This window comes from Mirounga leonina, unplaced genomic scaffold, assembly GCF_011800145.1.
Source record: "Mirounga leonina isolate KUSES-001 unplaced genomic scaffold, KU_Mleo_1.0 Mir_447, whole genome shotgun sequence".
Classification (NCBI taxonomy): domain Eukaryota; kingdom Metazoa; phylum Chordata; class Mammalia; order Carnivora; family Phocidae; genus Mirounga; species Mirounga leonina.
Window position 1 is genome coordinate 2,172,342 of NW_023270757.1, and position 23,023 is coordinate 2,195,364.

The 23,023-nt window shown below is 41.6% G+C and overlaps 1 protein-coding gene across 1 annotated transcript in view; it reads right to left on the reverse strand.

Moving 5' to 3' along the window:
* The window catches only part of ADAMTSL1 (ADAMTS like 1), a 396,511-nt gene that overhangs the window by 94,238 nt on the left and 279,250 nt on the right, over positions 1 to 23,023 (reverse strand). The window contains exon 20 of the mRNA XM_034987936.1: positions 8,317 to 8,444. Within this exon, the coding sequence (XP_034843827.1) occupies positions 8,317 to 8,444 (128 nt within the window). The remainder of the gene's footprint in view (positions 1 to 8,316; positions 8,445 to 23,023) is intronic.

A 23,023-nucleotide genomic window follows, 5' to 3' on the forward strand; every position in this document is an offset into this window, starting at 1 on the left:
AAATGAATCAAATGGGTCTTCTTTCGATTCTAACATGAGTCACAAACATCATTTGATGGCTATTATTAGCCATCAAAAATGAATCGTACTTTAAAGGCTTGCAATTCTGACTGTGGAGCTGGGGGGTAATCTATACTAGGAAGTGCGCATGTGCATGTGTTCCCAGGCAGGGTGAGACATGTTGAGGATGGCTGGGATACAGGGCAGTGACAAAAAAAGGGACTGCAGGCGGCGGGTTTGAAGACTACTAAATGGCCAGGTTTGAGATTCTGAAGTGTAAACTAGCAACTGGCAGAGTCTTTCTAGAGTACCACTCAGGTACGGATTCTGGGTTACATGCATGAGGACTGAGCAAGTTATTCCTGCTTTGGTTTTCTACTTCTATAGCTGTAGAGCTGAGGAATAAGTACATTAATGCATGTAAAGCTGCTAGAGTGATTCCATAGCTCAGTGTGAGGTTGGAACAAATGTTTGCGATCATTGGCATCAGCTCTGCTAAACCGGAGAGGAAATGTTATGACGGGTGTTGATGAACTAAGAAAACAGACAGAAAGGGAAAGTTTAAAGAAAAGAAAAAGGAAAAGGACAGGAAAGAGGAGAAGGATCAAATCTGTTGCTGAGAAGGAGCTCAACTGCTTCCATTTTGAAGAACTATGAAGGTTTCAGAATAATTAGGAGAAGTAATTTAAATACAATGGATTCTCCTGAAACTCCCATCAGCATCTGGACAGACACAGAGAACTTAAACGTCACCCCAAAGAGCTTAAACGTCGTTGGAAACCCCAGAAAGTATCTACTTTCAGAGAAGTTGTGAGACCTGTATGCCAGGCTGACTTGCTGGGGACCCCCGCGTCACTGTTCAGGAAACCAGCTGTGATATCCACAGTGGCCCCAAATCTCAATCCAAGAGAAAGGTGAATAGGGCAGTGACACCCACTAATGAAAATATTAGCGTATACAGTGATGCGGTGTTATAAATTTCACATACTTTCAACATCTAAAACTAAACAAATTGCATTTGATCCAGATTTCATCAATGGATAATGCCTTGTAATAAGTGAGAATAGTAAAACAATGCCATAAGAAATGCTTGCTTCTGCAATTTATCACAGGCTTCTCACAAGGGCCACTGGAATTAAATCTGCAAAAACTCCCTGAGGTGAGAATTCCCAGTTGAAGAATTTGAGATTCATGAGTTAAATAAAGTTTAAGGGGCCACGATCAGTGTGATCCCATGAAAGCCCTTATAAAGACCAACATCATCTTATACATCTGAAATGAGTAATGACGGATACGGATACTGACTATTCCTAGTTACCATCCCATGCTGGCCAGAAACGTCTCAGGATCTGGCTACCTGGCCATTTCAACAAGAGTCACTTTGTCACAGATAATAGTTATATTGAAATGCATGATTTCTTTTTTCCTGGTCTGGTTCTCCTTCCAAATGCCTTTCACATTTTATAGCTCAGGGATTTTTTAACTCCTTCCTGTCCTGCTGTCTCTCACGAGGTCTCCTTCACTTAATTTTTACCTCCTGCCTTGAGAGTTGACATCTGACCTTTCAGTCCACTCTGCTTACCTGGTACCCTTTCTCATCACCAGTCGTCTGGGAACCTTTCCTCTCACCTGTTATTTTTCCAAGACATCACTGGCAAAAGCTATAATTCTATGCTATCTAGTCTTCTAGTCTCCCAAAGATAAAGGAAGTAAATTTGTAAACGTTAGAATTTCAGGTAAGGGTAGCTCGTAGTTGTGGTGGCAGAGGGACTGCTGTTCTTGATTTGTATGTAAGAAATTCGTAGAACTCTTAGGTCTTCAAGAGACCCAAGTGTGTATCTATTTAAAACCCCTCTGTTTATAATAAGGACACAGATTTATAGTTCTAAATCTGCTTCTAAATTTTGTAATGAGGCAAATACTTTCCTTAGAATCTTACTTATTCCATTATTACAATAAGCTTCCTTTTTTGTAATAGTAAAAAATAAATGTTTCTCTTTCATCCAAATCATTACATGGTTTTAGTTAGTATAATCTAATAAAATAAATTATTACCCTTTGTGTAATACTCTGACTACACAGGGAAATGTGGTGTAATATCTGATCAGAGAATACAGGATATGGAAGATTTGACTGGAGGGTATTGGTAACCTCAAGGCTATGTTCACAGCACAGACATGTTTAGCCTGAAAATAATTTTTTACAAGTTTGAATTAGTTGGGCTCAGTTAAAAATGGAGAGATTAAAAGTGTGTGTGTGTGTGTTTTGGTTTGGCTTATCTGGAAAAATTAGAAAGTCTATCTATATTAAATTTGCATTTTTCTATGGCAACAGTTTGATGAAAATGAGCTGTGCTCTTCAGACAGGGTATGGTAGGCAGAATAATGTCCCCCCTCCCCAACCCAAGGTGCCTACATGCAATCCTTGGAATCAATGTCTATGTTATGCTACATAGCAAAAGGAAACTAAGGTTGCTAATCAGCTGACCTTAAAATAGGGAGATTATTATAGGTTATTTAGGTGGGCCCAGTCTGTCACACGAGCTCTTAAAATCAGAAGAGGGAGACACAGGAAGTTTGTCAGAGAGAAGCAACATGAGAAGGGCTCAGCCCGCCATTTCTAGCTTTGAAGATGGAGAAGAAGGCCAGATGCCAAGGAATGCAGTAGCTTCTAGAATCTGGGAATGGCACTCCATTCAGTCAGTAACAAAATAGGGACCACAGTCCTAGGTCACAAGGAACTAAGTATTGCCAACAATCCAAATGAGCAAAAAAAAAGCATTCTCCCCTAGAGTTTTCAGATAGGAATGCAGCCTGTTGACATCTTGATTTTTTTTTTTTTGATTTTATTTATTCATTTGGGACATAGAGATACACAGAGAAAGAGAGCATGAGCAGGGAGAGAGGCAGAGGGAGAGGGAGAAGCAGGCTCCCCGCTGAGCCAGGAGCCCGATGCGGGGCTTGATCCCAGGACCCTGGGATCATGACCTGAGCCGAAGGCAGACGCTTAACCATCTGAGCCACCCAGGCGCCCCGACATCTTGATTTTATCCTGCGAGACTATACTGGAGTTTTGACCTACAGAACCTTAAGATTGTATATTTGTGTTGTTTTAACAAAGTTATCACTATAGCAAAAAAGACATATAAATGACTAATAAGCACAAAAAAGATACTTGACATCATTAATCATTAGAGAAATAGAAATTAAAATCACAGTGAAATATGACTTCTCATTCATGAGCATGAAAAAGGATGATAACGAGCATTATTGAGGATGTGGAGAAACTAGAACCCTCATGCATTGCTAGTGGAAATGTAAAATGGTGCAGCCACTTTGGAACACAGTTGGTAATTTCTTAAAAAGTTACATCCAGTGCAGAATCCTTGTCAAGGGACTGCATACCTAGTACAAACATGTGATGCTGCAGCCTCTCCTAGAAACGACTAACCCAGGATATGCTATATCCCACTATCTGTCTGACCATGCATCCTCTTCCCTCATTCCTCTGGATAGACGTGAAAATTGCCTTTTCAGAATTTGAGATGGGCTAGCTTGGATCATTGGTACTTCTTTGTTTCCTTTAGTCTACTGAGGAGCAGAGCAAGTTGGCTGGATTCTCCTGCTATATTCTTATCCATTTTATCTAAGTTCTATAAAAGCTAGGGCTCTTTAGTGGGCATGCTCCACATATGTACACATTGAACAAAACTTAAGGATGTTGATTACTCAGTATTATATCAGATAATGAAATCCCTTGATGGCAACTTGGATTAGTCAATGGCCATTACACTGTTGTTCACAGCACCACCTGAAATATAGCCAAACATGTCCACCTTTGCCTCTGATCTAATGCCCTGGAGAAAACCTTCCTTTGTCTATCTTTGTCATTGGTGACAGGACCCTCTCTGAGTCTAACTGTCTGTGAAGCAAAGTTCTCCTTTGGTTAACAGAAATGCTGGATAAAAATTTCAGAAATGCCAATCTTAAATGACTTATGTTATAAAAGCCTTAAAAAACTGCTTGTCTTTTATTGCAGCTACTAAATCAGATGGGGAAGGGGTAGAGAAAGAAGAATTTCAAGGAAAATGGCCTTTTAAAATTTTCCTTTTATTTTATTTTCTGTGATCTCTTTATTAGACACAGTATGTGTCAGCTATTTGACTCATAAAAAAGCAGAAAAGCATGCCAGGAAAGGAGAAGTATTTTCTGTCTCTCTCTTCCTGTGAAAACTTCAGATGAGCTCATCTGTATTCTCCCCTTTCAATGAAAGATACGCTCATCCCTCATCTTCTTCTCATTTTCCAGTGATGATGTCAGGCAGGCCTTACAGCATCTTTTTTGTGATCTTATAAAATCAGTGACAACCAAAAACGTTTCCCTTATGGCTATGACCTCATCCATGGTCTACACCTGGACAGGACTCATCTGCATTGGTAAGTAGAGCTAAACTCCACTGATCCAGACTGAAGTAATTTACCAGCAAACTACTGCTTTCCTTCAAAACGCTGCCTTTGTCATTCAGATTGGAAGGTTCCTGAGCAACCTGGCTGAGTGTTGAATCTGACTAGTTGAGATGGCTCTCCCATCTTTGCGCCCATCTCTGTACACACCAGAAACTCTCCTTTATCCAGAACTGTTTATCCTGATGTAAAGTAATCAGTACTTCAAAATGTTAGGTATGTGACATTATGGGGACATTCTTATACTCCTCCCTACCCCCTATTATCTTCCCATCCTCAGTATAATACTGTCATCTACATTCTGAGCAGTGAAATAGGTATCCAATTAAGTCAGTTTAGGACAGAAAGGAATTTTGTGGCCCTGTGTTGACCTGGCTGTGAGCTTCCATTCTGAACCAGGGAGGGGGACAGGGAGATGCTGGTTATCTCCATGCTGACACACACTTGCAAAGTACCCTCAAATCTCTGAGACTTACAGATAAATCAACACGTAATGGATGAGTTTGGAGAAAAGCAAAAGGATACCAAAGACATTATTTTAGAGGCCCAAAGAAGGCAGACCAAGGGAAGGGTTTGGCTGTAAGAGAATGTCTGAAGCTGAATGGTGTTTACATGTTTAAAGAAAAATTGTGTACAGAGTAGCAACGGACCTAAAATGAATCTGAGAGGCAGAATTGTCAACACAGCCAATCCAGAGGATGGGGTAGCTCAGTGGAAGAGGTCTGGTTGTGGAGAGTTCATCAGGCCCATGTGAAATATTCCTTACCACAATCTATCTCCCTTGCTCTGAATCTAGGAAGTCCAGCCCTTTCCAGATAGCTAATCCAACTTCCCGGGCTGGCATGGAGACATTGAGGGTGAGGTGCCCTCCAAAGGTCTTGTGAGCATTCTACTCTCTGAAAAGGAGTCTCCTCTACTGTAAAAATAACTCGACTTTTGTTTTATGCATTATCCTCACAATAATAATAGCTAACAAATATTGAGTGCACAATTATAAGCATCTTATATGAATGTATTTAATCTTCAAAGGAACCGTCTGAATCGAGTATTATTTTATCTATTTTTATCACATTTACAAATGAAGAAGCCAAGGCAGAGAGAGCAAAGAAGTTGCTCAAAGTTATATAGCCAGGAAGTGACAGAGCCAGGATTCCAATCCAGACTAGGAGGCTACAGAGCCCTCAGGCTTAACTGTCATACTCTGCCTGCTCTTATGAATTACTGTGAACAAGTTTCCCTACCTCTGGTCAACTCAGGTACACTGGCAAGACCAAAGTTCATACCTTCCTTACAAAATCATGGGGACATCTGAGTATCTTGAGCCTCAAAAAGATTTTTTTCCCCTTTTGGTCTAATATCCATGCAGAAGTCAAGGCAAAAGTCTGCAATGTTTTTGGAAGTACAGAAGCACAGAGATTTACCATGAAGATTAGACTGCATTTGAGCTGAATCAGTTCCTAAGGCCATACTTGAAAAATTTCAGTGTGAAGACTTATAATGAAAAATACATGGAAGCCAAGTTGGACTAATGTTTTACACATTTTAGAATTGCTTTCAGGATGTGTTTCATTTTAGAAAAGCTAGAGAAAGAAAGGGAAACATTTATTGAGTGTGAACTATGTGCCTGGCATGGGGCTAAGCGCCATCTTATTTAACTCACAACGATCCTATAAGATATTATTAATTTCATTTTTATAAATGAGAATGAAAACTCAGTGAGGTTATAGACTTTGTTCAAGGTAAGCAGCATAATTGGTAAACAAATCTAGAAATGCTTGACACTCATTTTCCCCTTAAATGTAGTGTATATATTAGGGTGGTATTTTATATGTCACTACACAGGATCCTGATGCATACATTTGAAGGAAATTGTAACTATCTCTCCATTCTAGGTAGTCTGTAAGCCTTATGGAGCACAAAACTCAGGGCTTATTTATTGCTAAGTGTCCCACGATACTCGGTGGAGGGCGCGCTTAGAATAGTAGCAGGTATGCCACAGGTGTAGATGATAATCCCAGGTAAAGACACAAATCCAATCTCAAGGCATCATATTAAAACGCATTTTGACCCTTAATTTTTAGTGGGACTATCAGATTCATCAGCAGATCTGAACAAACCCCAGTACTGAAGTATAATGACCCAGTCCCCTAGGTCCTAGGTGTGGTGTTTGTGACCTACTTCATCGGTTAGCCCTTTCCTCCCATTCCTCAGTACCTCTTAGGCTGCTCTCTCTTTTCTGGCTTTGAACACTTTGGCAGCCTCCACTAGCTTTTCTTCAAAGAGCTGAAGACAAGTCTGATGTTACAATTGCCTTACTTAATTCCAGACAGGTTTCCATTCATCGTATTAAATTCAGGTGAACAAAGGGTATTTAGTCTGTGATGGAGCTGAACCATATCTGGATAAATATAAACAAGAGACTTAATCCTATAAGAGCCATTATTTGCCAGCAATGGGAAGGATGTCAGCAGTGCCCTTGCTAAAGGCAGGTTGTAGTGTGGAAGGCAGAAGAGCTTTTACGAGATCGGTGCTGAGCATCTGGACTCTGTATAAAGAGGGGAATAAAGATTGTAACTGGAATACATTAGGAGGAAAGCAAATGTTCTGCTCACTCAAAAAAAATAGGCATTAATAATATCAGTCTTTAATCCACTCCAGGGCAATCTTAGCTTGCCTTATTCACTGCTGACTTTCATCTTCCCTGGAAAGCCTCCTGCTAAAGGTCCCTTTCCAGATCAGCCTCAGGTCATGGGGGCAGAAATGCTGTTGCTAAACAGATATGCAAGGGAGTAGCATGTGTGACTAGAGAACAGTGTGACAACATAATCCCAGCATGGACCGATGAGGTCAGTGTGGGGTGATGTTGGCTTTTCTAGCATCTACTGAATCATCTGACAGGAGCAGCAATTGAAAAAAATAAATACAAACACATGCAACGTACCACCAAAAAGACTGCATGGCCCAGATCTGAGAAAAAGGATCCTACTTTGGTAGGATCGCTGGGGAAATGGAAGGAACAATGAGCTGGGAGTCAGGAGGCCTCCGTTCCCTTCTTATCTCCACAACTAGCTGGGTGCTTACATGACCTCAGGTTACAGGACTTGGCCTCTAAGAAATGAGGGCACTGGTACAGTTGGTACCTAAGGTCTTTTTTAGTTTCAAAGGCAAGGATTTGTGTCCTATGTTAAGAGAGGTTTTTATGAAGTCCATGATGACAAGACCACAACCTTGGGAGATGCTGTACTCTGCACTGCAGTTTTCTTAAATCACCATGTGCAGAATGTTTTGCCTAACTTTATAGATAAAGGGAAAGTGTTGGCAGGTGCGTTAGAGCAAGAGGTTGAAATAAAACAGCATTGGAGAGAACAACGCTCCTGCTCCAAACCGTGACTGTGGAATTCCAACTGCCCGTGTGTCTTCAAGTCTTCTTTGTAACAGGTGTAACAAGGAGAAATGATGGGATCCCAAGTGAGCATTCAAGATCTCAGGTCACGACTCGTGTTCCCGAACACGTTACTTACTTGTACACAGCTCCTTTGCTCTTGTTGTTCTGTCTTCCTGGAATATTTCCCCCCATCTCTGCTTATCAAAATCCACCCATTCTGACTCTAAAAATCTCCCAGATGGAATGAATGTCCTGGCACACTCTTAGGTTATCATTTATACCACGTATTTCATTCTACCTCCTATTGTATACTTCATCTCCATTTAATTGTAATTATAGGTTATAATCTCTCTGAAGGCAGGGTTTGAATCTCATTTATCTACGTGTTCCCGGGCCTGCTTGGTACATCATAGGCATCTGCTCAAAACAGGGTCATTCCGAATGGAACCACACAGGATTTTCACATTACCTGCTAATGTGACAGCGATGGAGACAGAGTCATATCCCAAGGCATTGGTGGCGTTACAAGTGTAGAAACCCACATCAGCTTCCACTGGTGCCAGGATCTGTAAGGAATCATCTGGCTGCAGAAGAATCCTGGAGGAAGAAATGGAGACCTGATCAGGTCAGTTGATTCCTTTTTGGCATTCAATACTGGTAAGGCAGAAAGGAACCCTATTTTATTTCTATTTCTATTTATTTATTTAAGGTAGGCTCTATGCCCAGCATGGGGCTTCAACTCATGGCCCTGAGATCAAGACCTGAGCTCAGATCAAGAGTTGGATGCTTAACCAACTGAGCCACCTCTGTGCCCCTGGAACCGTTTTAAAATAGAGACAAATGAGGCACAGTGACACTCAGGAACCCAGGCTCTCTTGCCACTTTGATTGATGTGATTCTGAGAGCAGCCCCAAATGAGATTTTTGATTGCCTATGCAGCTTGATTACTTGTTGATTACTTGATCTAAAAATACCAGTTGGAGTAGACAGCGTATGTTTGCTGAATACATATTAACACCCACATCACGGATGAGAGGGGAGGCTGGAATGAATGGTGCAGATGGGTTTGGGAAAGGCCTATTAAGGAGAAGGAAAAATCATAAAGGAGGAATAGAGCTTGGTTGGATGGTGGAAAGTAGGCAGGGCTTCCAGACATGGAGAAAGGCATCTGGAATAAAGGCTTGGAGGTGTGTGAGAGGAAGTATAGTGATGAGAGGATCCTGATGCATATGTTTGAAGGAAATTGTATGTCTAACTACCTCTCAATTCTAGGTAGTCATACTTATATCTATTATCTTCATTAGTCTGTAAACATTATGGGGTATAAAACTCAGATCTTATTGTTTCCCATAATACTTAATAAAGGACCCTTTGTAGAGAAGGTGCCCAGTAAAATGAAGGCAAAACCTGCCCTTCAGGACAATGGTAGGAATTCCAGAATAGTCGCCATCTAGTTCCAACACTTTGCTTTCCCTGAAAAGAATTACAAGCATCACCTTGTGAGTGCCTAGCAAGAGGTTCAAAACCCACTCCAATCTTAGTCTACCCTTTGTTCTTTTTTGGATTTATGCCATTTCTAAGAACCACTTGCTACATCATGGCAGTTAAGCAGATCAGTGACTAATGATGAATTGAAGTTTATGTCTCAGTGACTTGATGAGGTCATGACGACTGGATTGTATAGGTGGAGGTGGGAATGTAGAGGGGGCAGGGAGGAGGAGAGGACTGGAAGTTCAGAGATCCAGTGCCTGGACCTGCCTGGGCCTTAGGTCAGCAAACCATTCAATGGCACAGCAATGCCTTACAGGTGGCTTATGGGCTTCTAGAGTCAGTCATTTCCATCTTTGTGATAACTTCCACCTCCTTAGTTTCAAAAGGCCCAAAGATCTATTCACGTAATATCATGTTAACATCCACCCTCAGAACGTAAGCTGGAAACAGGGGTCATTTTTCAGGAAAGGTGGGGGGAGGGAAAGCATGCAAATGTCAGAAGAACTCATGAGACTTGGTGGCGAAATTAAGACTAGGAGTCCAACCTCCTGCCCCAGCAACATGTTCTCCCCACTATAAAATTCTTTCCTATCTTCACTATCTCTCTTGCTGGGTCCTCTCCAGACTCTATGTGATTGACACTTTGGCACTGCCTCTCATCAGCTTTTAGTTATTCTGCGGTGGGCAACCAATCTGGCAATGTCACGCTTCCTCAACTCCATTTTTGGCCTTGAGCCGATTGCATTGCTTACTCTTACCTCTTGGCAGAGGGAAGGCAGGAAAGAGGAAAAGCAAGGCTTACATGTATCAGTCTTCAATCTACTTATGCAGTTCTGATAAAAATGGGGAAGGAAACAGAAAACCTCAGCTAAAGGGAAGTTTCTGGATGGTCTGTGTTTGACTCAGTGCCATTCCACACCATCACCACAATTGCTGAGGAGAGTCAAGCTTTTGGGGCACTGAAATGGAACTGAAGTTTTATGAGGGGTGGGAGAGAAGCCATGAGAGATTGTGGTAGAACTCATCCACTCATTCATTCACACATCCATTAAATGCTAAGTGACTTTTTTTTTTTTTAAAGATTTTATTTATTTATTTGACAGAGAGAGACACAGCGAGGGAGGGAACACAAGCGGGGGCGGGGGGCGGGGCAGTGGGAGAGGGAGAAGCAGGCTTCCTGCTGAGCAGGGAGCCTGATGTGGGGCTTGATCCCAGAACCCTGGGACCACGACCCTAGCTGAAGGCAGATGCTTAACGACTGGCCACCCAGGTGCCCCCTAAGTGAGTTTTCTCAAACAATTACATGTTAGTCTATTTCAAAGGAGCTAATAAGAGAAAGATGACGATACACACTTATCTTTGGTAAACTAAATAATATGTAATAATGTCACTATCTTAAAAAAGAATCATAACAGAAACAACTATATTATCATTGCTAAATGCCTTCAGGTATTCAGGCTGTTTTATATTAAAAAAATTAAAAATTGATTTTATGATTTAAGTCATGATGATGTCCCAGGAACATGTATGCGTCCATAATGACTTCCAAACAGCAATAATAAAAGTAGGCTTAATTAAATTTCAATAGAACTGACTACTCATGATGATTGCGTTTAGTCCATTGTTACTCAGTTTTATTGCACTCAAAAGGCAGGGATTAGATTTGCTAAATTTCCAAGTCCATTGGGATGGCTGTCTCCCTAAAACCGGCATCATCTCTCTCTTCCCTACAGAAAGCTTTCTTCAATTGAACATTCAGAGCAGGAGGCTAGAATACCGGTCTTCTGAACTTTATTTTGGTCCTGCTATTGTTTAAGTAGTCACCCCTGGGAAACCCCTTCACCTTCCTACATTTCAGCCTATCCACTTCTCAAACCCAGTTGAAGTAGGTTTTCCCTACTCAGCAGAGGAAGCTGTGAAAATAAGGTATGTAAGGAATTTCCAGACCATTTTTTGGCATTTCCAGTGATGCTTTTGTTGGTAATGTTGGACACTCTGAATGAAGAATTAAATGTGAGGAAGGATGGGAGTGGTAAAGATTGTCAGAAAGGAAGAGAGGGGCGCAGGCTATTGGCTAATTCTCTGTAGCTCCAGACAATTTATTAGATCTCCATATTCAGGTCATCCCCCCCCCCAATAGAACTACTATATCTGCCTGATCTCACCCACTCCCAACAGTGGGCCTGAGCCACCCATTTTTTAAGGTGGGGGCGGTTAGCTTTTGTAGCTGTACCACTCATAGGCACAGGTGCTACTGAGTGAGCCATAATGCTTTCTGAGCATGTCTGAAGCTTGGAAAAGATTCTCACAGAGGTGATGAAGAGAAGGAGGAGAGCTTCTGGGGCTGAACTAGGATGGGAATAGTGGGAGTGAAAAGGAACGAACCTAGACCTTGAGATTTACCATTTGCATGTTCTTTTATTTCATAAAATGTATATACAAAGACAGAAGATAAAGTATTCACCTTCATAAAAACATTTCTTAATATTAACTTAGGACAAAACCTACAGGGGACAAAAGCTGAATTTGTCACTTATTGCATATGCTTACAAATTATTTAACTCATAAAACTGAACTCTTTAGCTCAAGAAGTACACAGTTATTTGGTTGTAGAGTTGGAATTTGAAATAGAGATTCTTGGTCTAGCACTCTTCTTTTTCAATTTATCATGTCTTTTAGTATGTCCTCAACTTGGGTAGATGGGGGTTTGGAGGCTGCCACCAGGGGGAGCAGTAGTTCTGAAGAGGGTTCCCATGCAGGGCTCTCTAGGAAACATGACAAAGCAAAGGGCTTTGCTGTGGAGCCTGAGGTCGGCAGTAGTCTCTCTATCTAGCCTGGCATCTAGGGAGAGAGATTCCCGGGGAAAAAAAGCTTTCTTTGTATTTCAGGCGTCAGCTCTATTAATTTAACTTAATTTGTTAGTAGCTGATTTCTGTTAGCTTGTATTTTGTTTTCGGATTTGACAGGCCTGTTTTAGAATGCACAAACACAGAAAACACAGAAACACAGTGCTGCTTTCCAAGCAAAACCAGAAAGATTTCTCTGGGGTTGTTTTGGAATTTAAGGAATCAGAGAATGAGAGGACATGGAATGGAGCATAATTAAGGCCTACATAGAAAATGGTCCTGTGGTCACATTAGGGATATTAATACTAGCTGCTTTACTCCCATACCCACACCCCACTTCCCTTTTGGTTTACTGAGCTAAAACTTACTGCTTTATTTCCCTGGTCATACAGTTAGCCAGAAAAGAAAGGAGTTTTGCTTTTCTGATGGCCTTTACTTGATTTTCTTTGTGACAGCGTGTCTTCTCAAGCATTCTAGCAAAGAAGGAGTGGCTGAGAGTAAAAATAATTGTTTTAGTTACGTAAGTATGGCCCCTGTCCACCTGTGAGTAGGATTTGGACAAAGTGCCCATGGGCCAGTCCTACCAAGTATAAGCTCCTTGAGGTGAAGTTGTTGCCTCTGCATTTGTAATGTCCTGTGAGAAAGTACTCTTAGTTGAAAAGGAGGCAGCTCTGGGTGTCTAAGAGAAAGTCTCTAGCAATTCGGTGAGCAGGGTGGCATCATGATGCCCTCTGAATCCTTGGCTCAACCATGATCACCACTGTCTTGTGTGGGCTCGTCTCTCAAAGTGATCTCCATGAGGAACCATGTCAAGCTGCTGCAGAGAGGAAGGCTTCTGACTTTAGTCAAGAGAGACAGAGGCATGTGGATGTCTTGGGTGAGCTTTTCAACTCTGGGCCTCTACATTCTTTTGGCAAATGGAGGGTAATACTGACCTCAGACAGTTCTTTTGAGGACCAAATAAAGGAGTATATAGACCCATTCTTACTGTTTTCTAAGTAAAAAAAAAAAAAAAAAAATCAGCTTCCACATCAAATGCAGCTAACAAATTAGTATTTTTTAAAATGATGCAGGTGGTGCACACCTATGTTACCATCTCGGAACTCCTCCTTATCAAGAGGAAATCTTCAAGTTCTGTACACAGAAATACCATCTGCTACACGGTCATGATGTTGCACCATTTCAGGCCTATCGACCTGACAAGCATGCATTCTTAAACCCACTTTAGGTCCCAGCACAGGACTGGATGCTGGAAATCATAGGTACATCCTTTCTCTTTAGAACAGTATCTTCCTCTCATCTTTGCAAAATTACCCATCCCACATCCCAACACTAACTTGTTTCTCTCATCAAGGTGGCCTCTTTGACTCTCCTTGTCATTAGCTTGGGGATGAAGTCATGCTCTTTCTCCTCCCATCTATCCTTCATGATTGCAGGGTTGTAAGATCGAGCCCTGTGTTGGACTCCACGTTAGCCATTCCATTAAGAATGAGTCCCATTCTACCTCCCATGTTACCATGGTCCATGAGAATTTCTCCCTTTCCTGATCTTCCAGAGTTGTTCTGAGCTGTACTACAAAACTCTTTCTGCTCTACAATGTCTTATTTCTTTAGTTAGATTGGAAACTAATACTGCAAGGGCTGAGACTCTTGCTTCTTTCATAGTTCCCTCCTCAGTATTCAGCACAGGGCTGGCATGCTGAATAGATCCTTGTTTAGTTACCTTCACAGCAGTGGAGCTCAAAATGATCCTACTGACAATACAGCAGAGTGGTTAAGAGCCCAGATGCTGGAGGCAAACTGCCTGGGTCCCAACCCCAGCTTTACCACTCAGTCACTTTGTAACCTTGGGCAAGTCATTTGCCTCTTAGTGTCACAGTTTCCTCATCTATAGAATGAGGAGAATTATAGTATCTATCTAGGATTGTTGTGAGTATTCTACCTGAGCTCAGGTATTTAAAGGATATAGACAATAGGTACCTGGGTGGCTCAGTCAGTTAAGCTTCTGACTCTTGGTTTTAGCTCAGGTCATGATCTCAGGGTCATGAGATCGAGCCCTGTGTTGGACTCCACACTGGGTATGGAGTCTACTTATGATTCTCTCTCATCTCCACCCCCACCCCCACTAGCATGCGCGCGCTCTCTCTCTCCCTCAAAATAAATAAAGAATGTAGACAGAGTGCCTGATGTGGTAAGACCTATGGAAGCACAGGTTGTTGCTGCTGAGATTGACACGACCATCACCATCATCATTCACTCTTCATGTCCGAGCATATGTATTCTGAATGTTGTGATGAACGGTTCTGACAAGGGTAAAGGACTGAGAAATGTAGAGCTTTCAAGGAATAACACATCAATCAGGCACACGGGGAGGGACAGGGGTCTGCTGTGTGAGTGAGCCACAGGGCCTTTACCTTAGTGGTAGCGCTGGGGACAGAGAAGAGGCGCAGAGACAGGCCGCATGGCACATAGGGTTGGCAAGCAGCTCAGTTCTACTCTTGACTCAGAAATCTCTGAGTAAGTACAACTACATATTTTCCTAACTGCTACACTATGAACCAGATACTGAAATCTTAGAACACTTAAAAAAAAAAGCCAGAATCCTGCTATTGCCAAAAAAAAAAAAAAGTATATAAATAGAGAATAAAGGAATGAAATTTGGAAAAAATAGTGAGCTTACAAGCAAATATGTGAAGTGAAAGGCAGCTGTGCAAAGAACATCAGCTCCAAATTCCTAGGAGGAGATGCTGAGGACTTTTACTTACCCTGAAATGCAGATTTTGTTTTTTTTTCCTGCCTAGGAATTTTTTAGATTAGGATCATCCAATCTACCACAAAGGGACAGTGGGGCCGTTACTTACTAGACAAGTATATACGTTTTCCATAATTTTATTCTGTCATGTGATTAGACTGATATTTTTATCGCTTTTGAGAGAGGAAGCAAAAGCTCAGAGAAGTAACTTGCTCAGCTAGTGTGCGGTGGAATCAGGAATGGGGAGTGACCTTTGACCTTTAAAAAAACTGACCATGTGCAGGCACCCGCTGGGACCTAATAGTAAGGCATGTGGTTTGGCTTTATTTTTAGTGGGGGGTAATTTGTGCCAAGGTTTGTAGTTACTCAGGGAAATGGACAATCACTAACAAGAATATTCTGGATTTTAAATAACTGGAAGGCATGTGGTTTGGCCTCATTTTTGGTGGGGGGTAATTTATGCCAAAGTTTGCAGTTACTCAGGGAAATGGGTAATCACTAACAAGAATATTCTAGATTTTAAATAGCTTGAAGCTGGAGGGGAAAAAAACAGAATGCTGTGAGAAGACCTCCTCTGTGAGCAAGAATTTTTTTTCCGAAACCAAAAATTATCGTAGCCCAGAGACTTGCAAGGGAGAGTTTTGTTTTGCACAGATATTTTGGGGAAGAGATTTGAGGTTCATGAAGAGTTTCATATCACCACTTGGCTAGGGCAACTTTTTATAACCTTAGCTGTTTTTAATGTAATTGCCAACTCAAAGTTATTTGATGCTGGAAGCTTCACGATTGCTCCAGGTGGAAGTATAGAAAATATTCTTGGAATGGGAGAGGCCACCTGACCACACATTCTTAACCCTGTCCTAATACTTTCTGCCAAATGCTTCAACTTCTTTCTCTGCAGCAACTCATGAAACCTTGTATTTGCTAATACGTGTAGTTTTATTTGCTAGCTGGGTAATTCATTTCGAACTATCAACCTCTGCATGAAATGACTCTGACTTGATTTCCATTTACCTGGGAGGGGGATCAAACTCTGGTCAGCCACCACCTGCTTTTGTCACCAGAGTTTTACTGGAGCACCACCACGCCCAGAGAGAGTAAGTGCTTTCTATGGCCGCCTTTGGGCTACAATGGCGGAAATGAATGGTGGACATGGCCTGCAGTGCATAACATATTTATTATTTGGCCCTTTACAAGAAGTTTGCTGACCCGGACAAAGAACATGGAAGAATTTTCCCTTCTGGTTTGTTTCGGTGCCTCACTTATATAACAATGTTAACCACTTTTTTCAGAACTCTGCCTTTTTCTAGGACCACTTTTCTAAGAAGAATAAATGAACCACGAAGGGGATCTTTGGAGAAGCCCTGAACTTTCAGGGAAGAGTCAGTGCCTCACTTGTGACAACTGCTTGTCACTCTCTTGTGTCCTCTGATGCTCCTGTGACCTTTATATTGACCTTCAATCCTTTTTTTCCCCTCGAGGCCTACGTATTTACTGGGATGGCCCCTGTTCCTCCGACTTGCTATTCCAGTTTTCAACTGGGAAAAACATTGGTCATCCCCACTGCTGTTAGTTCTACAGAGGAAATAAGCCAAACCAAACTGAAACCGGTTTCTTCTCTCCCTATCTGCCTTGCTTCCAGTTTTTATGCAAACTTGGAAACTGCATTTCATGTGCTTATGACTTTTACATATAGCGTTATTCACAGCTGTGGTTCTGATCTTGACGCTGGAGGCATTTCCCATTTGATTCTCTCCTCCATTCTGAGAAGTTTCCATCTGTAAATACTCTGTGTTGCCCAGGCCAAAGCCTTCCAAATACTCCTTAATTCATCTCCTATTCAACACCACTTTGGAAAATTGTCCAAAACTGTCTGGGAAGTATAAGCATGGAGAGTATACAGATTTCTCTGTTCTACTAGACCAGAAACAATAGCAAAAAAGAAAATGTCAGAAGAATATGAGCATCCTCTCCTATTGCCTGGATTTAGGCTAATTCTCCATCACACTATGTTTTCTTAGCTACCCTTCTATCTCAACTCTTTCAACAACTGCCTAGGTTGTTCCTAGGTTCCTCAAAATGAGAATAAAGCTCCTTATTTGGTGACGTCCTGGAAGGTGGTGTGACATAATGACCTCATATCTATATGCCAGTAATCATAGATACTGACGTACGAGTAACCATTGTGTGCCAGGCACTTTACAGATATTATCTGTTTTTCACACCGTTGCTCTTCTGCAGAGCAGGTGTAATTATTTTTAACTAATGAGCAGACCAAGGTTCAGAGGGATTAAAGTGGGCTCACTTCATAGGAAATGGCAGAACTGGAATTCCAGCCCAAGTTGCTGATTCTAGCCCTATTGTCCTTCTACCACTATGGGCTGCCCTCTATGTTAACTGATGCACCATCGGACTGCTTTTCCTAACCAAGGGGGTAGTCAGACATGACCAGCACAAATCAGGCAGACCTAGAATAGAAGGAAAACAGGGACAGGCTTAGGGGCTAAAAGGCAGAAATTCCTTGGCATTAGCCCTTTCCCTAGGATTCCATGTAGATAGACTATTACCTGCCACTTTTCACCCCTAAGAAGGAATCAGTATTTTCTTCAAAGCATCTAGTTTCATATGATTCTTCATGTTCACCTGCATTCCTTTGAAAAATCCCTTAACCTTCAGGGAAGTCTTGTTTAAATGCTTTAAGCCTTTTATTAGCTGAGCTAATGCAAATTATGTCTGACTGGCAGCTCAGTCTTGGGCCAAAGTGTTGAACAGCGAGCCCGGACTTCTCTGTCAGTGTGGGGCTATCAGCAGGATTTAGGTTTTCTCAGGGGAAGGATCCCTCTTCAGCCAGCTTTTCTTCCCGATTTGGTAATCTGGCTTCCAGTGCCAATTTTAGAGAATCTCGATTTTCTTTCCTATAAGAAAGTCAGCAGTGTTCTTACAGGTGGTATTGTTTCTGGATTTGGGTTCAGACGTAGGAATACGGAATGTACATCTGTCCATATTACACGAGCCTCCTGATATTAGATGTGAGGAAGAGTTACTTGTGAGACTCTTTGGCCAGTGTTACACCCTATCCAAAGGTAAACTGGAGTTAGCTTCTGCCTGAATCTCAGCTCACTGTGGTGAAATGCAGGAGGGCCCAGTAAGTGTTCAGTATTTATGCAGAGTAACTGAAAAGCAAGGAACAGTTTAGCTTCACCTTGCTTGTGGTCTAGGTCTCTAGATGCACACGTATACAGGCCATCAACGCTGTAAACACACACAGAGATGCAAATGCATATGTCACAATTACAGTGTTTACTGAGTAGCTCTTATGTGCCTAATCCTATGCATGTTGATAGCTGGAAATGTCCATGTAAAGGTAGAGTGATAGGAAATAGAAGAAAGGCTTTCCCTAACACACATGTGCCAAATAAAAATGAAAGTCTCACAAACTGCAAGCCAGCTGGCTAGAAGATGGAATGTTAATTTATGCTAGATCTAACTGACCCCAGTGGCTTTTTTTTGAAACAATGGCCAAGTCCATAGATTCAACTAAGGTTAAAATCAGCACAAAGAAATTGTTCCTGGAGCCAGACTTCCTTCGGTTCAAATCCCAGCTCCTCTACGTATTAAGTGTGAGACTTTGGACAAGTTAATCTAACATCCCTGTGCTTCAGTTTTCAACGTCTGGAAAATTGGGACAGTAACCTCAAAACATTATTGTAAGAATAAACGAACACCTGTAAAACACTGAGAACAGCACCTAACTCAAAGCGAATGGTCACTACATGTTAACAATAATGATGATGATGTCTTCAGTGGCCTGGGTGTGATAGGAGGTAGGATGCTACAAGGTGTTTATTCTTGCTACTTATTCATTCTCCAGTAGGGTTTTTCAAATGGTAGTTGTGTGCCGCAGGACCTCAGGGTTTCCTGACACTTCTGTAATGGAGAACATGTGGGCAGGGCAGAAATGTTTCGTTGGGACTGGGTACCACTCCGGAACTCTGCCATAATTGCATATTAAATACTGTTCAGATTATGCACAACCATGCAAACTACAGTCTCCAGTAATTAGGAAACTTCCCTGCTAATCACTAGTGTTCATTCTTTTATTCATTCATCCATTAGTTTATCATCCGTTGAGTGTCTATTGTATTCCTAGAATTGTGGAGAAATTGACATACATTCTTAAACATCTGCCCTTGAGGAAGATTAATATAGTTTAGAAGGTAATGCAGAAAAACAAATAGATAATTCTAACATGTAGTGGGAGGCTGGGCTGAGATAGAGTACAACGTATAGGGTACTATGTGGGTTGTGGAGGGGGTCATCTTGAGTTCAAATTACAGCTCTACTATGCCAGCTCAACTGAGCCTTGGGGATACGCTTCTGGTAAGGAAGGATAGGATGAGGCAAATCTAACGCCCCAAGCAAATTGCTTGGAAGGCATAGCTGAAATGCCTATATACTGCCTATACTGCTGAAAGGCATAGCTCAGGGGCGTGAGATGGGGGGTATGGTAAGAGATCAAGCGAGTGAGAGAGACAAATGTCAGATGATAAAAGGTGTTGCAAATCATGCGAAGGCACTTGGAACTTATCCTCAAGTGACGGCAAGCCATTAAAAGAATTTTAAGCATGGGAATAGCATGGACAGGTTTGCTACAAAGATACTCTGGCAGTAGCATGTCAAATGATCTAGAGCAGGAGTCAAAAATTTTTTCTATAACAGGACAGATAGCAAATATTTTAGTCTTTAGAGGGCCACCTATAGTATCTGTTGTATATTTTATTTCTTGTTTTCAATAACCCTTTAAAAATGTAAAAGCCACTCTTTTAATAACCCTTCAAATAACCTGGGTTCAAATCCCAGCTCTACCACTTACCGAGTGTGAGATCTTGAGCAAGTTGACTCAACAGTTCTCTCAATAACCCTTTAAAAGCCATTCTTAGTAACCCTTTAAAAAATGTAAAAGCTACTGGGTGTAATTTGCCAACCCTTGGTCTAGAGAAGGCAAGTACAGAGTTAGGGGGCTGTTGAAATCATCTAGAGTAGACAAGGGTAAACCAAAGTAGAGGCAGTGAGAACAGAGAAAGGTGGAGGAACGAAAGCCGCTGAGGAGTAAGAGCAGTCTAAAAATATTTTGGCTTGGGCAGCTGGATAGGTTGAAGTACTCCTTCCTGAGTGGGGATTGAGTTGTTTAATTTTTGATATACAGATTTGACCTCTTTGTGACACATCTGGTAGGGATGTCCAGTAGGCAGCTGTGCATAGGAGTCAGAAGAGAGACTAGGGCTGGTGTTGGACACATGACAATCGTTAGCATCCAGGGGAAGTCTGGAACCTTGGGGGTCATTTGTGTATATAAAGTAAGACTCCCAAGAGGGTAGACAAGAGGCAGGTAGGGGAAGAGAAATGCACAAAGACTGAGAAAGAATACCAGACATGTAGGAAGCAAACCAAGTATGTGTGGTTTCTAAAGAAGCCAGCATGTGTTTTTAGGAAGATGTGCTTAGCTTGTACAGAATCCTGCTCAGAGCTCAGATTAGATGAGAAATGTTTTCAGAGACCACTTTCTTCTTTTTGAACAAACAACATTTTGGGTGGGGGGAAGAAGTTCTTTCGAGAAGTGTATGTTGCATGCAGCCTTATAATATGAGGTAGATAGGAAACCATCAAAATCCTAGAGGAGAACACAGGCAGTAACCTCTTTGACATGGGCTGTAGCAACTTCTTACTAGATAGGTCTCCTGAGGCAAGAGAAACCAAAGCAAAAATAAACTATTCGGACTTCATCAAAATAAAAAGCTTTTGCAGTGAAGGAAACAATCAATAGAACCAAAAGACAACCTACAGAATGGGAGAAGATATTTGCAAGTGACATATCAGATAAAGGATTAATATTCAAAATACATAAAAAACTTATAAAACTCAATAATCAATGGCTCAGTCAGTTAAGCACCTGACTTCAGCTCAGGTCATGATCTCAGGGTCCTGGGATGGAGCCCCGAGTGGGGCTCCGTGTTCAGTGCAGGGTCTGCTTATCCCTCTGCCCCTTCCCCCACTCATGCTCTCTGTCTCTCTCAAATAAATAAAATCTTAAAAAAAAAAAACCCCAAAACCAAATAATCCAGTTAAAAAATAGGCAGAAGACATGAACAGACATTTTTCAAAGAGGACAAATGGATGGCTAATAGACACATGAAAAGATACTCAACATCACTCATCTCAGGGAAATACGAATCAAAACCAAAATGAGATATCAACTCATACCAGTCAGAATGGCTAAAATTAACAACACGGGAAACAACAGGTGTTGGTGAGGATGCAGAGAAAGGGGAACCTTCTTACACTGTTGACGGGAATGCTAATTGGTGCAGCCACTCTGGAAAACAGTATGGAGGTTCCTCAAGAAGTTAAAAATAGAACTACCCGAAGATCCAGTAAGTAGGTATTTACCCAAAGGATACCAAAATACTGATTTGAAGGGATACATACACCCTGATATAGCACTATCAATAATAGCCCAATTATGGAAAGAGCCTAAACGTCCATCAATTGATGAATGGATGAAGAAGATGTGGTATGTATAGATAATGAAATATTACTCAACTGTAAAAAAGAATGAAATCTTACCATTGTGGATGGAGCTAGGGAATGTTATGCTAAATGAAATGAGTCAGAGAAAGACAATACCATATGATTTCTCTCACATGTAGACTATAAGAAACAAAACAAATGAACATGGGAAAAAAAGAGAGGCAAGCAAAAAATAGACTCAACTATAGAGAACAAACTTATGGTTGCTGTAAGGCAGGTGGGTTAGGTAGGTGATGGGGATTAAAGGAGGGCACTTGTGATGAGCACTGGGTGATGTATGTAAGTGATGAATCAATCACTCATTTTACACCTGAAACTAATATTACGCTGTATGTTAACTAACTGGACTTTGAATAAAAATTTGGAGAAAAAAATAAAGAAGGGACCATATATTTAACTCTTTGAACTACCAAAAAAAAAAAAAAAAAGAATATGAGGTAGACAGAGAGAAGCCAACTCTATAATACACTGAGAGGGAATACTAGGTGGGACTTAAAAATTCATAATTAGCAACACTGGGGGGCACCTAAAATAGCCTCCTATATGTGGAATATTTCCAGGGTATAGGCTGGTTACTCTAGGGCTATCATATTAATGTTTTCACACCATTCAGGTACCCTTAGTGCACGAGACCCATGAGATGAGACTTTAATACTTCTTTCCTGATGGACCTTGCAATATGGTGAAACCAGTCAATTACAGGTCCACAGAGCTAAGGGTTCAGCAGTGAAAGCAAAGAGAGAAGGAGGCAGAGTTCTCTTGTTTTCTAAATCACGTGGCATCACAGCCTGTGAAAATCAGTTTCTAACCCACCCCCACGACTGTGCTGGAAAGTCCAGTTCTTTGTTCTCAGGCTGAACCAGGTGCTCACACTTGGTTATTTTAACCAGTGTGGTTAAACTAGCCAGTCCAGAATGTTCCCTGAATACTGGCAGATTTGGAGTCTGTTAACTTCCACCATGTCTGCTTCCTTCACACACAGGCACTTTGTGGTTGGCTTCAACTCCAAGGCCCGGTATGAACTCCATCTAACCCATGTGCAAGTGTGTGGGTTAGTGGGAGACTGTGAGGGAAGGCGGGGGGCAGGGAATGTGCCTGGAATTCCTAAGTGTCACTTCAGTGCGGAGTTGTGTCTCCTGCCACCAGATCTTTTAACAGAACTAATAGCAAGGGCATTATTCTACTCTGAGGTCCACCTTCTTCCCCTTTTCTCTCTCAATGTGTTTCTTAACGGAGGTCCTCGAACCTCTGGCCTCAGAGTCACCTGTGGTGCTTGTAAAGTGTGAATTACGGGGCTCTGCCATACAGAGAGTTTCTGGGGTAGGAGAGGATGTGGGAATCTTCATTTCTAACAAGTTCCTGGTAATCACTGTGCACACTGAGCTTGGGAACTCCTCCTCGACTCACTTTGAAACGTTTAGAAGTTTTAAGAGAAGTATTCTTTCCACTGGAGTTGAAAACAAACTCGGGGCCCAAGTTATTTTATTCCACGCCAGCCCT